The 16,243-nt window shown below is 50.0% G+C and overlaps 1 protein-coding gene across 5 annotated transcripts in view; it reads right to left on the reverse strand.

The window, feature by feature from the left end:
* LRSAM1 (leucine rich repeat and sterile alpha motif containing 1) overlaps window positions 1-16,243 on the reverse strand; it is a 28,148-nt gene that overhangs the window by 11,028 nt on the left and 877 nt on the right. For 3 of the 5 annotated variants that reach the window (XM_080402071.1, XM_080402070.1, XM_080402069.1), the window contains exons 2-14: window positions 12,690-12,873; window positions 11,034-11,090; window positions 9,368-9,412; window positions 8,834-8,911; window positions 7,862-7,930; window positions 7,047-7,131; window positions 5,791-5,912; window positions 3,987-4,077; window positions 3,078-3,208; window positions 2,401-2,430; window positions 1,252-1,374; window positions 1,024-1,163; window positions 522-566 (exon numbers count right to left, since the gene is read on the reverse strand). In XM_080402071.1, coding sequence (XP_080258197.1) covers window positions 522-566; window positions 1,024-1,163; window positions 1,252-1,374; window positions 2,401-2,430; window positions 3,078-3,208; window positions 3,987-4,077; window positions 5,791-5,912; window positions 7,047-7,131; window positions 7,862-7,930; window positions 8,834-8,911; window positions 9,368-9,412; window positions 11,034-11,090; window positions 12,690-12,761 — 1,088 coding nt within the window. In that variant the 5' untranslated portion in view covers window positions 12,762-12,873. Of the gene's footprint in view, window positions 1-521; window positions 567-1,023; window positions 1,164-1,251; window positions 1,375-2,400; window positions 2,431-3,077; window positions 3,209-3,986; window positions 4,078-5,790; window positions 5,913-7,046; window positions 7,132-7,861; window positions 7,931-8,833; window positions 8,914-9,367; window positions 9,413-11,033; window positions 11,091-12,689; window positions 12,874-16,243 lie in introns of those variants that run through there. The other 2 variants (XM_080402072.1, XM_080402073.1) reach the window with 2 other exon arrangements.

The following is a 16,243-nucleotide window of genomic DNA, read 5'->3' on the forward strand; positions in this document are numbered from 1 at the left end:
CAGTGTCCCCATCCCATTTACTGAGCCACAGCACAGTGGGCTGAAGGGAGGGGGCGGCATATAGGCAGGGGAGAGAGGGGACAACCCCTTCTGGTGGCAAAGCCAGCGCAGAGTGTTGGCTGAACAGCAGCGTTGCTCTCAGTGTATTCCTCCAAAATGTACAAATTACTGGACCGTGTTCATAAATGCCTTGCTTCCCAACAGATGTAGTTGGTCTGTTGGTCCTCGGCAGTGGGACACAGGGTTTTGTTGCCAGACTCCTCAGCCAGGAGGATGCTCTGACCATGCAGAGATGAACAAGAGGTAAAATCACCATCCTGTTGGGTTTGCCAGACTGGGTAAGACCAGACACATCTAGCCCAGTGTCCTGCCTCTGACACCGACCAGAACCAGCTGCAGGGATGAGATGAACCTCCCCTGACTTAAGGTGGATTCAGACTGGTGGCTCTGAACAGGAGGTCCCAGCCCTCCTTCCAGCTTCTCGCCCCTTTTCTACAAGAGCTCATTTCAGGGAGACTCACCTCTCGTTCTCCAAGGATTTCAGAATGTCTGAACTTTGTTTTTGCCTAAGAAAAGATAAAAGAAGAGGTTTTCAATAAGCTGAGCAGGGCAACCTCCTGCTCCCACAGTGGGCAGGACAAGGCTTTGCTTCTCGTGCACCAGGAGCAGCTTTAGCAGGCTGGTGACCTCGCGTCAGCACCGGCCCGGCAGGAGAGCCAGCAGATCCAGCTGTGGTACCTTCAAATATCTACCTTCCATGGGTAATTCACATTTTTTCCACAGCACTGCAAAACTTCAACAGCACACTTATGTGTGAAACACAGTTTTTTAAGGTTGCATGATCAAATCCCACTTCCTTGAAATGGGACGTTGGGAATTCAACAGCTAAGGCACCTCCTAGAGACATCTATCCTGACCAGCTCCGTAACACTGGGAAAGGGCAAAACGAACCGCTCAGAACGGGATAAAATAACATGAGCCTCCAAGGGACAGGGATCATTGCAAGACACCCTGGGACCCTACCTCTGGTTGTCCTCTAGCAGCTTCTGGATACGGCTGGCAATGCCCTGCTCCGCTTGCTTCAGCTGCTGCAACAGCTTCAGGCGCTCCCCCTCCAGACAGCGCTGGTGCTTTGTCAGACCCTCCTCCAGCCGCAGCTGGTCCTAAGCCAGAGCAAGAGAGAACCAGGGAGACAGCGGTCAGCTGAGGAAAGGCAGCATCTCATACGGGACCGGTCCAGAGGAGACCCACCTCTCTCACGGTCTGCAGCATCTCATCCTTCTGGCTGTTGATCTGCTGAACCAGCAGCGCGTGTTCTCTTTGCCCCATGTTCAGGCGCCGCTCAAACTCCAGCTTCTCCTGCATTTTTTTTTCCTGAGAGGAGCAAGAAGAAAGATGAATGCCAGAGATCAACAGGCTGCTGGCTCCGCTCCTTCCCAAACAAGAACAAATTCTGGCAAAAATGTAAAACAAGGCAGAGTAACCCTCCTGAGGAGAAAGCAAGCCCAATGGCAAACAGGAGGCTTGGCTAGGGGGTGGAAACCTTCTCTCCTTAGGAACCCCAAAATTGTGAAGAAGAAGCTGCTGCTCTCTTTATGAGTCTGCAAACTCCCCACCGCTCATTTCACAGTCACGAAGCCAAAGTCCTTGGGCATCAACCCCTACAACTGCAACAGCCCGTGCGAACACCCGGCGGAAAGCCCAGCGGGAAGCTGTGTCCCCTCCCGGGGGGCCAGGGGACACCCCTGGCTCAGGACAAGGGTGAAGGCAGCAGCCAGCTCCGAGCAGCTCCAGCCAAAGGCAGAGTCAACCACAGGACGGGAGCTTCTGCTTGTCTCCAAGTGAGCCTTGCACGAGGGAAGAGACATTGAGCAGTGAAATGAAAAAAGTAAAACTGAAAACGCAGCCAGGTGAGGGGAGCGGAGGACAGAAAGAAGGAATGCTAGGAGAGAGCTGGAGCAGTAGCTCTGGGAGCCAGAGAGCCAAGGGAGCAGTCACGGAGGGGCTGGAGTGTGGGACAGGGACAGACTGAGCACTGTGTGCACGGACTGCTCACACATCTGCCCGCCTTACGTGAAAAACCAGCCGAGCTCTCAGCACGGAGAGGCAAGAAAAAAAGCCGCCTGGTGTGAAAGCCCCCGGCTCCAACTCTGCAAACACGGAGTGATTTAAACTGGAACCGCTCACTCGAAGTGCAGCTCGTCAGGTGAGTCAGTCACAGATTCCCCCACGCTCTCACTGTCTCCTGCAGGAGGACTGAGCGGCTTTGGGTTTTTTTCTGCAAGAATTCAGTTCTCAAAGTATTCAGCCTTGGCTGAAAAAACAGATAAAGGGATGGAAAACAAGAAATTGAGGCGGACCTACAGTGCAGACAAAGCATTTGCAGGCGTTCATCCTTACCTTCCTCTTCTCATAATCCAAGAATTTGTTCTGAAAAATAAGCAATATCAGCAGACATTTACTCCCAGAGGCAGTATTTTTTTTTTTACATATTATTAGCCCACATTATATCTTCCTCTAACTGAGTAAAGACATCAGCCAAAGACACAAGATTAACACAGGCACCAAGTCCGGCCATTCACGCTTCTCGAGGGACAAAGAAATTTACTCTCTACTTGCCAAACAGCACAGGAATGAGCACAGCTTATCCTAATTAATGCCCAACCTCACCTTTCCCAGGTAGGGCTGAACATGTCTAGCACTTGGCTGGGAATCACAAGCTTCTTCTGCAGTTTGCTGTCCCCCCAAAAATACTGGCGTTACCATGTCACACCGCATCACACTGTCACCCTGTCCCTGGACTGCATCGTTGCTTTCCAGGATGGGACAGTGCTTTGTGGTGTGTCTTCCAGCAGCCCGCAGCAGTAACACCATCCCTAACGCCCAGGAAGGAGATGAGCCACCCATGCCCACCGTGCTATGCCTGGTTCTGGGCACTGATGCTCTCTTGATCCCAAAAGACACGTCCCGGGGTGGGAGGGAAGGTGACTGCCTCAAGTGCTGTAAGATCCATTGATAAGAGTCGAGAGACAAATCCAAACCCCTCTCGTACAACTTCACAGGCGGTGCAGCCTCACCTGCCACTCACTCTCCTCCTCCAGGTATTTCTGCACTGCCCTGTCCATCCCATCCACCGACGTTCCTCCTCCATCACTCCCTGGCGCAGGGAGCAGATACTGCGAGGGAGGGTAGTAGGCAATTCCACACTCTGGAAGGTACCAGACACAAAACAAGAACATTTGGTGCTTAAAGACCTCCCTGGCAGCATGGCTGGGGGCTGGCTGGTGTGGAGGAGCGCTGCCGGCTGTGCCCCCTCGCCCTGCGGGCAGATGGGTGCCCACCAGAGCTCCTCCAGCTCAGGCAAGGAGCTCCAAGAGGAGATAGTGCTGCCCCAAGCCCACCAGGAGGACGATCAGAGTTACCCTGTGCTCAGGGAGACACGCTTCCCTCACGTGGGCACAGGCGTGCCGACTTCTGCAGGGCTGCAAACGCTCCCGCTCGTGCTACAGTAAGTTCTGAGCATCCTTTTATTTCAGGGATTAGCCCAACATCTGGCAAGGTGCTTCTCCTGCGTGAAACCTCTGCCAAACCTTCCCGCCTGTATTAAATACAGCATCTGAAACCCACAGTACGTTATCTTTGTCCTCTGAGATTTCCATCTGGTTATATCTCTCTTGGTAACCTATCAGTCTGCAAGCCCCAGGTTCTTCCTCGTAGAAAAAGAGGATAGAAGGGACCTCGAGTGACTCCTGAGTCTTTGTCCCAAGGCATCCATACCCGGACAACACCTAATCCTCCTGCTGGAGAAAATACCTGACCCCCTGAGCAGCCTGCCACGTGTGCAGAGCGCCAGGGACCACCCCAGGCAGAGCCGATCTGATGTTTGTCCTTTGTAAATGCAAACTTGGAACGTGCCACAGCACCTGGTGGGAGCACAGCGTGGTCCCCCAGGTTCTCACTACCACCCACAGGCTCCTCGTGCTTACCTTTGCAGAGGAACTGCTGAATGGACTCTGTACCGGCACTGCAAATGTCAGGTGGTGGGTACGTCATGGAAGAGGCATCCAGGGTCAGCGTCTCCAAGAGAGAACACACAGAGCTCCAGGTTATTCTGATGGCCCAGAGTCCAACTGAGCTATCCTTGCAGCTCCCCAGAATTTCACTTACGGAGTGATATCACTTCATGCTACCCTAAATCCTGACACAAACATGAGGTTGTATCGACTTCCTGCTGGGCGTTTGACAGCTTTCAGAGGTGACTTTGTGGTCCCTTATTTGGGACCTTTGAAACATCCCCCCCAGGCAGACACATCTACTGTAGAAGAATGGCAGCAGAAGCGTGGCCTTAGAATCTCTGAAGATCTGCACAATCCAGGCCCGGTATTAGAATAGGCCTGTAATCAGAATTGTCCTGAAGTCGCTGTGCTGAAGTTAACAAGAAAGGTGGCCTTGAGCTATTCGTGAATCCTGAGACCAAGTAATGATGTTGTGCCAACAGGCCGTGGCTGTAACAAGATACAGCTGCTGGGAAAGCAGGTGCAGGGCCAAGAAAGACAGGGAGCGGTATGGGAAAATAGGGAGTAACAAACTGCAAGGCTGAAGCACAGCAACACAATTAGCTACATGGATAGAATGCTTATTTTAGTCATGATAATTAGGGGTGTGAGAACCGCGCGCGTTTAGAGACTACTAACCAATTCTATTCCTGCTTTACGAATACGCATGTGTATCGGTTCCATATAAGTAGCGTTAGAAACTAATAAAGTTGAGCAAGATGCATAACTCATATTATGCGTCTTCTTGACTCCGGCGAACCCTTCTTCCAACAATCTACTTTGTGTTTAAGTACAAGAGGGCACAGCATGTCCCAACTACAGAAATTTTCCATTTTATTTCCATTACTCCACTACGTTTCAATGTGCTGGCGCCGTTACGCATGATGCGTGGAAGGGATGGCGATGCGAAGGGCACAGGGAGGAGTACCACAAAGAACGAGTGGAAGGAGCACTTGCTGGTTTGTCTTACCGTGACCACCAAAAGGACCTAACGTTGCCTCCTGTAGGGAAGGGCAGAGCAGGAAGGCCAGGAAAGGAACCGCTTTACCAAGCACAGGGGAGCAAGCTGCACAGAGTGCTGATCTCCGAGACTGACCGCAAAAGAAGCCCAAGGTTTGGTGTTCAGGACGGAGAAGCATTTATCTGCATCCTCCGTGCTGGTGGCTGAGTCAGCCCCCGTGTCTGACGTTGGCACCGTTTAGTACCGATGACTTTGGCAGGCAGGTGACACATCCATAAAAATCTCGATGCTTGTCCCATTTTGGACATGCACTCCGGGGAGCCAGAAACCCCCGGAGGCTGACAATGAGTCACAGATCTGTCACGGCAACAGAGGCAAAAAATCCTCATGGGAAATATCCCACCGCTCATTTAGAATCAGCCTGGGTGGGAAGCAGCTGAGCCGACCGGAGCCCATGGGCACGGTCTGTGCTCTCAGACAGCCCTGGCAGCAACACCTGGAGGTTCACTCCCTGTGTGTTGCTTTTTTCATGAGAAAACCATGGCAAAAAGTGATCAGAAAAGCCCAAAGCAGCACGGGTACGCAAAAGCTACTTTGGACACCATGAGCCGCGTACAGCTTTGTTACAATCCCCGACAGGGGGTCCAGCGCAAACCCTAAAAATTCACTTTCTATGCAAAATTTAGGATCATATTGAGCATGCAGGAAGGGAGGCAGCCCGCAGCAGCGAACAGCCCACCAAGGGGAGCCAGGGGTGGCCGGCTGGCTGCGCACCTCCAGCGTGCGGACGTGAGCCAGCACCCGCGGCAGCTCCTGAAGCTCGTTCTCGCTGACGTCCAGCGTGCGCAGGCTCCGCAAGCCGCTCACAGCAGCGGGCAGGTCCTTCAGCTTGTTACCTAGAGAGAGCAGCCGGTTAGTGCTACCTAACCCCTCCAAAGCAGGGCCCTGCAAGCTCATCTGCTGGAACACCAAACCATCATCACACGTGTGGCTCATTTCCTACATTCTGCTACAGGGACGGGGCTGTCCAGGGTCACACGAGGACTCCAAAGGCTGCCATTGCCCACCAAGGCAAACGGGCAGCAAGGTCCACGTGCACACAGCCCATGCACAGGTCCCGCAGCAGCTCCTCGTGCCCAAATGACCTTCTCAGCTGAGCTTACTGCTGTGGGCTGCATCAGTGCTCTTTATCAGGAGAATATGTGCGACACAGAGTCTTCTTCTCTTTGTTGGAAGTACCAGAGATGGGAGAAAGGGGCCTGAGTGTGGGACTGCACAGCTCGGGGTCAGAGCCAGGTGCTGCTGATGCAGCCGTGAGCTGAGCTGCACTTCAGATTCCTCGCCCTCAGTTTCCCTCCCTGTTTCAGCTCCCTGTAACAGTCTCTTTTTCTCCCAGATTTATGGCACTGCGTATCTGGAAGATGCCCAGGAGTCTTGAAAAGAGGTACAGTCGTGACCTTCGTGTTAGGGCTGTGCACAACTGGCGGGGCTACACAGGCTCACAGGACCCAGCTCCAGGCGTCAGTAGACTTAACTGGAATTCAGTTTATCCAGACGGACAGCTCTGCTTGCTTTAGTGAACTGCTTCTGCCAAAACTACTGTTCTTCTTACACTTGAATCTGCACAGACAGATTTCTTAGGTTGATCTAAATAATTTTCCAGAGGGGGACAAACCCTGGCTGGGGACTCCTCCTGCAGGGCACACAGCCCCCAGCGCTCTCGGTGCCCCCCAGGTGCAGGGACAGCACTGAGCTTTCAGCTGCTGGGACCAGCCACGATAACCTGACCGCTGTCCCTTGAGAAAAGGCAATGGGCTGAATGAAAGTATCAGAGGGGGCAGGTCTGACATGTTTGCTGCTTATATGATTTCTCCTGCCTTGCCAACTACTCTTGTGTTCTTCCTTAGCACTCAGTGTAAACCATTCGGTGCTCGCCTCGGTGGAAAGGAACAATTACTAACGCAGCTCAACACGGCCCAGCTAATAAATGGTGCTTTGCCCACAGCACCCACAAGAAACATGTGCCATACCTTTCACATTGAGCATCTGGAGCTGGGCAAGGTCTCCTATAGATTGTGGAAGACATTTTAAATGATTCCTTTCAAGGTTTAGGACCTAAAGTATTAACAGAAAAGATATTCAAGATATTCTTTATACAAGTCTCAAGCCTTCCACACATCTATGTTGTCGGGACTACTTTCAGGACCAGAAAGACAAACTGGGTTTAGACAAAACTTTCTGGGTTAAAAAAAAAAAAAATAAAATTTCCGGAAGCCCTGGATACAGGGTACGTCTAGTAGTGAGAAACTCTATCCACAACCAACAGCTGCAGCAGGTGCTGAACGCAGAGGCAGGAACTGGGAAGCCGAGCACCCTCCCCTCCAGGGCAGCACCCCCCAACTCCAGCTCCCACGGCGGAGCGGCGGCTGAACCCAAAGCCGCCCCCCGAGCAGAGGGGACCCTCAGAGTGCACTGTGGCATGCTGCACTGAGTTCTCAACATAATCACACCAGGGAGAATGGTACAACCCGAACATTCCAGGCAATCGATGGGACTGGAAGCTCCAGCTCCACCTGCTCGTAGCACCTCCTTGGCAGTGCGAGCTGCTTGCACTGGCAGCCCTTGCACTACGCTGGGACGACAGAATTCAGCACGCCCGCCCTCCTCCTCCCTGCTCTCCCCCTCCAACAAGCCAGTCCAACAGCAACACTCAATAACATCGATCTGACAATACCAGCACCACCATTTAATTTATGATTATAAAAAACTAGCAGTAACCCCATAGTCTTGCTGCCCTGTAACAGGCCCTTTACGGACACTTGGGATGCAGCTGCAGATCTTTTACCTGCAGAGATGTCAGCTGGCCGATATCAGCAGGAAGTGATGCCAGCTGGTTGTCATGCAGGTCTAGAACCTGGAAGAGTAGATGATTTCACCACACCAGGTTGGGAAAAGAAGTCACGGTGCAAGAATGAAAGGTCATGAATTATCTAGCAAAGGAAAATTACTTCCCTTCCAGTGGGGCTTTGAAAAGCGGCTGAAGTTTTTGAGGAGACGTAGCTGCTTAATTCTTGTAAGGCTTTTGAAAACTCAAACCTCTATACATCAACAAACAAGCAAAAGACTAGGGAGAGCAGTGACCCAAGGGAGAGCAGTGACACCAAGGGAGCTGTTCCACAAAACCCAATGAGCCAACTGGATAAATCCTCTCCATGGAGCCAGCCTGGCAGAAAAAGACATTTTCTGCAGGATCAGTGAGCTGAACAGCTCCATGGAAGCTGAACTGCTCCAACACCGGTGCTGGCACAGGGAGAGGGCAGGACTACACCTGGAGACCTCCCTCCATGGGGAGAAGTGAGCTGCTGGAATGACTCTGCCTCCTGTGGACCCACAGCATGCGGGCGGTGGAGCCGAAAGCCCTCAGCATTTATATGGCAGGTACAGCGACACGGCCCCATCGCACGGGGTCACCCATCACCAGGGCCGTTCACATTCAAATGACCCACCAGTGCAGAAGAGGGATGGACCTACCCCGTAACACACCCAGCCCTGACAGACCACCCTGTGCGAGGCTGCCGAGGGGGGAAATGTGTGATTACGAAGAGGATAAACGAATCCTGGAACTGATTATGATTTTATACAAACCGCTCAGTGACCGCTATCTGTCTGCCTGAGAGGTAAACCTAGGAAAGGCAGGCATTACTGATTCTTGGTGAAGATAGTCAGACAGAAGGGATTTACTTGGGATAGTGTGTTTTCATGCAGCTAGAATGCAAGAAAAATAGGCTACAGGTTAACTGTTAAGAATCACAATTACCTTCACAGTTATGAGACTTGAGAGGCTGCAGGACTTTGGAACTAAAGATGTCAGATTATTTGTGTGAATAATCAGCACCTGAGAAGGAAAAATCCCATTGAAACAGGAACCCATGAGACACTGCTGTCTAGAACAAGCACATTGTTGAGATTTAATTGCAGGAGCTGTATAAGAGCTCAATAGGTTATTCAGTATCACATGACGTATTAAAATAGTAAATGGATTTTCATAGCAGGTCAAACTTTTAACACGTTTGCTTGTTAACAAGAGCCTAGTTGCTTACATGTGATATATCATTAAATAGGCCAAGCAAGAAAAGTCATCTGTCATCTTTCATGAAAGAAGTTAGCTCTAAAGCACACAGACAGGATTAGTCCTCCCCAAACTGCTCTCTGTGTAGCATTGTACAAGTGGCCAAATTCATTACAAACCAACAAGCAACATATAAACAACCACATGCAGTCACTTCCAACACAACTACAATACTGAAGCTTAATAATAGAATTATCTAATAATTTCTGATTACAACATTACCTTTTTTTGCAAGACTTTACAAGTTGCAAAGGCCCCGTAAGGAACCTAAAACCAATTTAAAAATAGTCACGTCAGGCTTCTCAAGACACTATCTTTGTAAGCACTTCTACAGTACCCACCCATACAGCGTGAATAACTAACTTTAATGAAAATGCAAGTGATACTTAAAATTACCAGCCCCCAGTTTTGGCCCAGGATACCATTACTTCCCAGTTAGCTTCCATTTAAACAGCTTGCAACGGCTTTCCATGCTCCAGTGTTGTGCATAGCACAGAACAGGCTGAGGTTTAGGCAGAAGTTCAAGTCTTGCATGATTTAATATCCAGTGTGCAGATGACTCAGGAGTTCAGGTGTATTTTCCCTTAGTCATCACACAAATGTATTCTCTGGTTTTGCAGCCTCAGCAAACACGCCGCAGCGGGCTAAACGGGAAAGGTGAGCCACAGGCAGCCCTGCGCGTCTCGGCACATGCCAGGCTCTGTGGCAGGGGGGCAGGCAGAAAAGGGAGACGCCAGCAAATTCAGCTCATGCCAGGCACGGCTGAACACCGTGACCTGCTCTACAGCGCGGAACCGGCATCAGCCAAACCCTTGTCCAGTATTAATTTTAAGACAAAACTCACTTTAATTTTTGAAACAACAAAGGCTAAAAAGAAAGAGCAAAGCAGAGTTTGCTGGTACCGATCCCAACGGAGCCGCTGGGGATGCAAGACCAGCTGCGGCTGTGAACGGCGCTGGCTCAGCGCATCCCCCGTCTGCCACCCTTTCACCCAGACTGGCTTGCAGGCTGTCCCACAGAGCTTGCAAACCCACACACAACATGCTGTTGGCTTCTCATCTTTGAACAAAACATCCCCAAGTCTCAGCAAAGCCACTGTGTGCCACACAGCAGCCAGCTAACCTCTCCAGGATGGTCCCAAATCTCCCCCCAAACAGAAGCGCGATATCCATCACCTCGCTAGGCAAAGGCATCCTGTGACACAAGGTTACGCAGGTACCAACATTTTAGAAACGTAAGACACTGAATAAAAACTGCAATGAAATAGAAATGGGCTTCTGCTTAACAGGGTTGCCTGGCTGCCAGAATGAAAAGCTGTGTCTCCTCTGAGCGCCTGGCAAGCCGTCACCAACCGCTCCCACGCCATCAGACAGCTTGTTTCTAATTCAGTTGGCTGCCAGAAAAGAAGCCAAGCTGGAAGTGAGATTTCCATCCTTAACCAGCAGCCTGGAAACAGGGATTTTCACTTATACAGAAAAATAACCGCAGGTGGCAGACTTGGTAGCTCTAGGATTAGAAACAGTCAGCCTTTGGCAAATTCCCTCGTGACTAACAAAATTAAGCCATGAGGTCCCCAGCTAGGGTGCTACCGAGGTACTGGTGGAGGGTATAAGACCACTCTGCCCTTCCCAACTTGTTAAATGAAAAAGGATTCCCAGGAGAGAAGCGGTTTTGAAGCATCGGGTAGGATGGGCAATCTCCCACCTAAAAAGGGGAAGAAGCCCCCCCTGGAAGGCAGAGCTCGGCAGCCACGGGACGCAGCAGACCGGTACCAAGGCCACTCCTGCCCCAGGGCTCACAGACATGACATTAACCTGGCAGCTGGTGACAAGCAGCAGACAGAGGCATCAGATCCATGAGGTGATACTGGAAGTTGTAGGGAACATACCTCTGAGAGTTCACATTTGGATATGTCAAGAATGTCATCAGCACCAGCTTCTTTTGCCTGGAGAGAGAAGATATGCATCCAGAGAATTAGACCCTGCAGAAATACCTGATCTCTTGCTGCATATTGACTAAACCACTCACCTGCCCCCTCCCTAGAAAATGGAATTACAGTTCTCTGCTGCCGCTGTGTAATTCAGCGACGGTGCTAGAAGCAAAGGGCGTTCTGCTACAGCTGCAGCAAGAAAAAGCAACCACGAAACCAAACGGCAGAAAAAGCCTTTTGGTGCAATAAATGAATTTCTGCATAAAGAACCAAAGTACATCCCAACTCTGCAATTTTAACTTAAAGGATATGGAAAGGAAATGATGGCATTCAAGCACCAGAGAGGCACTTCCCAGGAAGAGCAGCAGTGCCATCCTAGCCTGTAAAGAGCCTGCTGTGCCATCGGCATGTCTCACTCCACAGCCCAACCTTCTTCTGAGCTGCTCACAGCGACCGAAATAACCTGCTATCGCCTTTTTGCTTCCACAGGACCCACGGAGCCAGCTCTGCTGTGTAAGGGGGAGTAAGGACTTGCTGCTTCTGTACCAAAGTGGTTTTCCATGTTCAGATGAACAGCATCCAATGCAGCTGCTAACAGCAATGATTTTTTGCTAACGGACAAACCTCACTGGGAGCAGCATTGCAGCTCTGGAATTATTTTCTTAAATGAAAGGTTCTGCACGAGGCAATAAAACCTGCTTGTGTTAGTGCCTCTGTTAGATCTTCAGAACTGGATATCCTGACCCTAAACTAAGCACGTGCAATACAGAACTAATCCTGGAACGGGCAGATGAAGCTATCCCTCCCCAGCCCTGCAGGAGCTGAACAGAAACCCTCCAACTGAACAAATTCGGTAACAGTGGTTTCGTTATTGGTAACCTAACAAAGCCTTCCTTTCCAGAACATCTTACAGACATCCAACAGGTATAATTTTGTCACTTGTAAAATGCAGGTGCCTCTGGGGTAGAGCACAGCAGATCCCCTACACCGGCACTGCGCCACAGCTCCAAGCACAGGACAGGCAAAATTCCAAGGAGGATTGCTTTCAGAAAGCCAGCTTTAAATCTGCGGCTGCTGTACGAGAGGTAGCTCAGCCGACCTCACTGGTATGACAGCCACCCACTGAGGATCTGCCCCAGAGGATCCTCGCTAAATCCTAGTCCAGGAAAACAAACTGCAACGAGTTAATCCTCTGAGCAATAGGAAGAAAAGGAGTAATAATGAGAAGCAAGAGGGGCACAGGGAAAGCCAAGTATGATGGGGAACGGGATGTCACAGGTTCCTTGGCAGGAAAAGCAAACTGGGAGATCTGTCAGGGTGAAGAGGCGTGGAGGGGAAAGGAGTGATGGGGTCGTACATGCAGGCTGGCAGGAGGCGGGCAGGGAGGATTACGGGGAAGCACAGAGGCAGAGGGGGATGGAAGTGGCACAGTGGGGACCTGTGGATCTCCCTCCGCAAAGGGAGACGGGGAAAGCAGGAATTGTGTGATGCACATTAGGAAGACGACCTGCTGTCTTGGTGAGGTAACTCGATCACTGGTAACGCAGGGGACATACCGAGTCACCCAGCGCCCAGGACTAGACACAGAACAGAAAAGACCTCAGCATTGCTTACCAGGCACATTTGGTATTCAAGGCGCTTCCGAGCATCATCACTGGGTTTCTTCTTACGGAAGAAGAGCGGCATCTTTAGTTTTGACTATAACTCCGTCTCAGTGGCAGAAATGATCAGCGTAAATAAAGGAAGAGGGCTCCTGGAATATGTGTTTGCTGGGGAGCCTGGACTACAGAATTGTGCTCTAATAAGGGGGAGAGGGAGGGGAAAAAAGAGAAAGAAAAAAAATTCATCTCAGCAATTGTCTTTGTTTAAGCCCTTCTCTGGCTTGATCACACAGGGAGATTCCAGCACGCCTCCATGGTGAAGCGTTAACAGGAGCCGCAGCAGCACTGTTGTGTCTCTGAGGCAGGTTGATTGCCTCAGCCATCCTTGGGCACAATAAATTCAGTCAAGCAGGAACCCTACAGAGGAAGGCTATCGAGCGCTCAGGAAAGCCCAGGGTCTGCTCTAGGACAGGCACTAAAAAAGCTGTAACTGTATCAAGAGACCAAGTACCAGGGGCAAACCCCAAACGACTCAAACTCAACGCTTAAAGCAACAAGCAACTGTAAAATGTTCTAGAATAAAGGTAGGCTAGCAATGTGTAAAACTCCTAGTCCCAAGAGCAACACAGCTGCCTCCACCTTCCAGGGCAGGTGAGAATAAACAAGACCCCAACACCGTTCAAAATACAGGTAACTGCTTGCCGGGGACATGTTGATTACCGAGTGCAGCAGAACCTCCTCTGGCATGTCACACAGCCTGTCCCAGCCGCTCTCCGGGTTGTCACAGGGACCCCAGACAAGCACCAGAATCAGGATCCCCAAGTTAAACTTCGCTTCTCAGCTTTAGGGGTTGTCTCAAGTTAACCAAGCACTCGATTAATTTTCTTTCTAGGCAGAAGCAGTCCCGCACAGGAATACTTTCCCCGTTTTAGTCTCACAGCGAGATGAAGAGAATCTGCTTAAACACCTAATAGCTTAGACTCAGACTTTTAATAGGCTTATAAAGCCAAACCAATTTTCAACAGTGTAATAACTGCCTGCAAAGCTAAAAGAACCTAATTTCAGAAAAGCTCTGACCAGAGCCACGGCTGCTGCCCCAGCCACGTGCCGGAGCGTGCCATCTGCCCTCCCGGGCACTGAAGGGCTTCTCCCAGGCTGCGTGGCTCCAGGTCAGACTGCCGTGCTCCATCCTGGGCTTTCCCCAGAACAGTTATTCTGGTCACTACAAGACTGAGAGCTAGGGAATGTTTTTTCTGTTAATTTAACTTGACTGTACGCAAAGACAGCAGCTGATTCAAGTGTAACCAGAGTGGATGGCAGTAAGATGCCTGGAGAAACCAGTACTGCAGGGGCGTGAGGGGTCAACTCTAGAACAGGACTCAGACTGAGTACGGGAGAACAAGGGAGCATGTGGGCAGGCTTTGAGGGAAGGGCAGAAAGCTAAAGCTGGACAAGAAATGGGGAGACCAGCTGGTAATTAGATGGGGACCAGCTGGGACGCTGGGAAAAGAGACCGGGGAGGAAATGGCGTTCATCTGAGGCTGCACAAGAGCAGGGGGAAAACTGGCAATGCAGAAAGTGTTTGAGCTGGGGCTGCTGGTGAACAAGGGCTCCCAAAGGGAGCTGATGCAGGCGGGACTGAATCTGTCTTGGTGGTAAGACTGGCATAAGATGAGAGAGGAGCAGAAGTGCAACAGAGAGCCCAAAAGGGGAGACTTGAACTGTCTGGGCAAGAAGCCCTGCGTACTCAGGGAACCTAAGGAGCCATGATCAGCACTGCACAGCAAAGAGGGTGGACCCAGGCAGGAGCTACAGCTGCCAAAAGTCCAAATTGAGATACACACTACGAAGCTTGCACTGGAAGTTTCACTTTGCAATGGCTTTTTTAAACATTGTTTTAAATAAGCAATTTTTAAATCAATACAAAAGCATTAATACTTTACTGCTACGCTCACCGGTAAATGGCACAGCTACACAATGCAGTCAATTTATGCTCAGTGAAGCTCATGTGCATAAAAAGATGGTTCTCTGCCGGCTCTGCATCTACAAACTGGTCTCAAACTACACTGAAAAGCACATACCCACAGGATACAGCTGCAGATGTTCCTTGCACATGCAGATCTCTCCCAGAAACTAAACAGAGCTTTATGCAGATAAATCCTTAGTGTAAAAGCAAAATATAACTTCAGTCTAAATGCATCCAAGCAACTACCCTTCACTTCACTCCAGAAACAAGGTGGCAACAACGTTCTGTTTCACTGTACTGTCATACCACTCCACTGGAACAAGCTACCACACACAGAGGGTGGCTACAAACAAACTAATTCTGGGCGCTAGAATTGAACTCCATGCTTCCCTGCTCTTTCCCTGCCATCCCACTTTGCTGCCTTTTTAACAAGTTCAGACTAACAAAATGCCTGTCATATTCACCTCCCCCCAGGAGGTGAGCAAAAATTCAGAAGATTAAGCAAGAATGAAAGTTCGTTGTCAGAAGTTACAGTTTGCAAATGCAGGAAAGCAATCAAGAGCCATAAGCAAGGGTCAGGCCACAGACAGAAGGAAATGTAAAGATGAGAAACCAGGACAAGGACGCCTGCAGCCAGACACCCGTAACTTTGCTCAACATGTTCAGCTCTTTGCTGAAGACTTACACATCCCCTCATCCCGTCTCACCTTTGTCTATTACAGCTAAGTATTATTAGTCATGTGGGTAGTGGAAAATCATTATTTAATCTTTGCCCAAGAAAATACCTAAAGATGTGAAGGCTGAAGGACAGACAGTTGACAGGAAAAGAATAGTATCGGGTTCAAAAGAGGAAGGATCAGAGACTTGTTAAACAGATTGAATAGTCTTTAAACGTCAAGACTTGCCTTAGTGAAAAAACACATCAAACCTGCAAGCAGTAAAGCTGTGCCTGTCTCCATCGCCTTTGTGTGCTCAGCTGACCATTGTCCATTTTAAGTATAACTAGCACTCAGCAGTCAATAACAAGAAGGGCCTTTGGCACGTGACTATATTTTATATGGCATAATCTTTATTTATTAAGTTATTGAAAGAACTATCTGCAAGCACCTGGGACAGCACCCACCCTGCAGTAAGTCAGCATCCACGAATTACAAATCCCATGTCTCTATGGATGCCAGCGGCTGGTTTTTGCAGGCAGCCGCTCTGCTTGCCTAAGCGGTAGCAGCACACACACAGGGCAAGAAAGGGCAAGGGAATGTCCACTGTGCGTTTTACATTCTGCAGCTGTTTGCATACTGACAGTAAAAGAAAACCAAACCCCTAGTTTTACAAACAAATGTAATCAAAGTGAAACAGCAATTTGGCTATACAGAAAGACCCAACCCCCATTTTTTAAAACATCCTGGACATCATAAATACAGCATGGCACTGTAACAGACAAGATGAAGGTCTGAAAAGAAGAGAGATTTTATTTTCTGTGGGAAAACATGCTCAGCAACGCATCAGTGAGCTAGTGTCTGGATCTCAGTGGGGCTCCTGCAAAGATGCTGCCTAGTCACACGGGACAGAGCTGTCACCAGACATCTCTCAGGCAGCAGGTC

Source organism: Falco punctatus, assembly GCF_963210335.1.
Source record: "Falco punctatus genome assembly, chromosome: 9".
NCBI classification, from domain to species: domain Eukaryota; kingdom Metazoa; phylum Chordata; class Aves; order Falconiformes; family Falconidae; genus Falco; species Falco punctatus.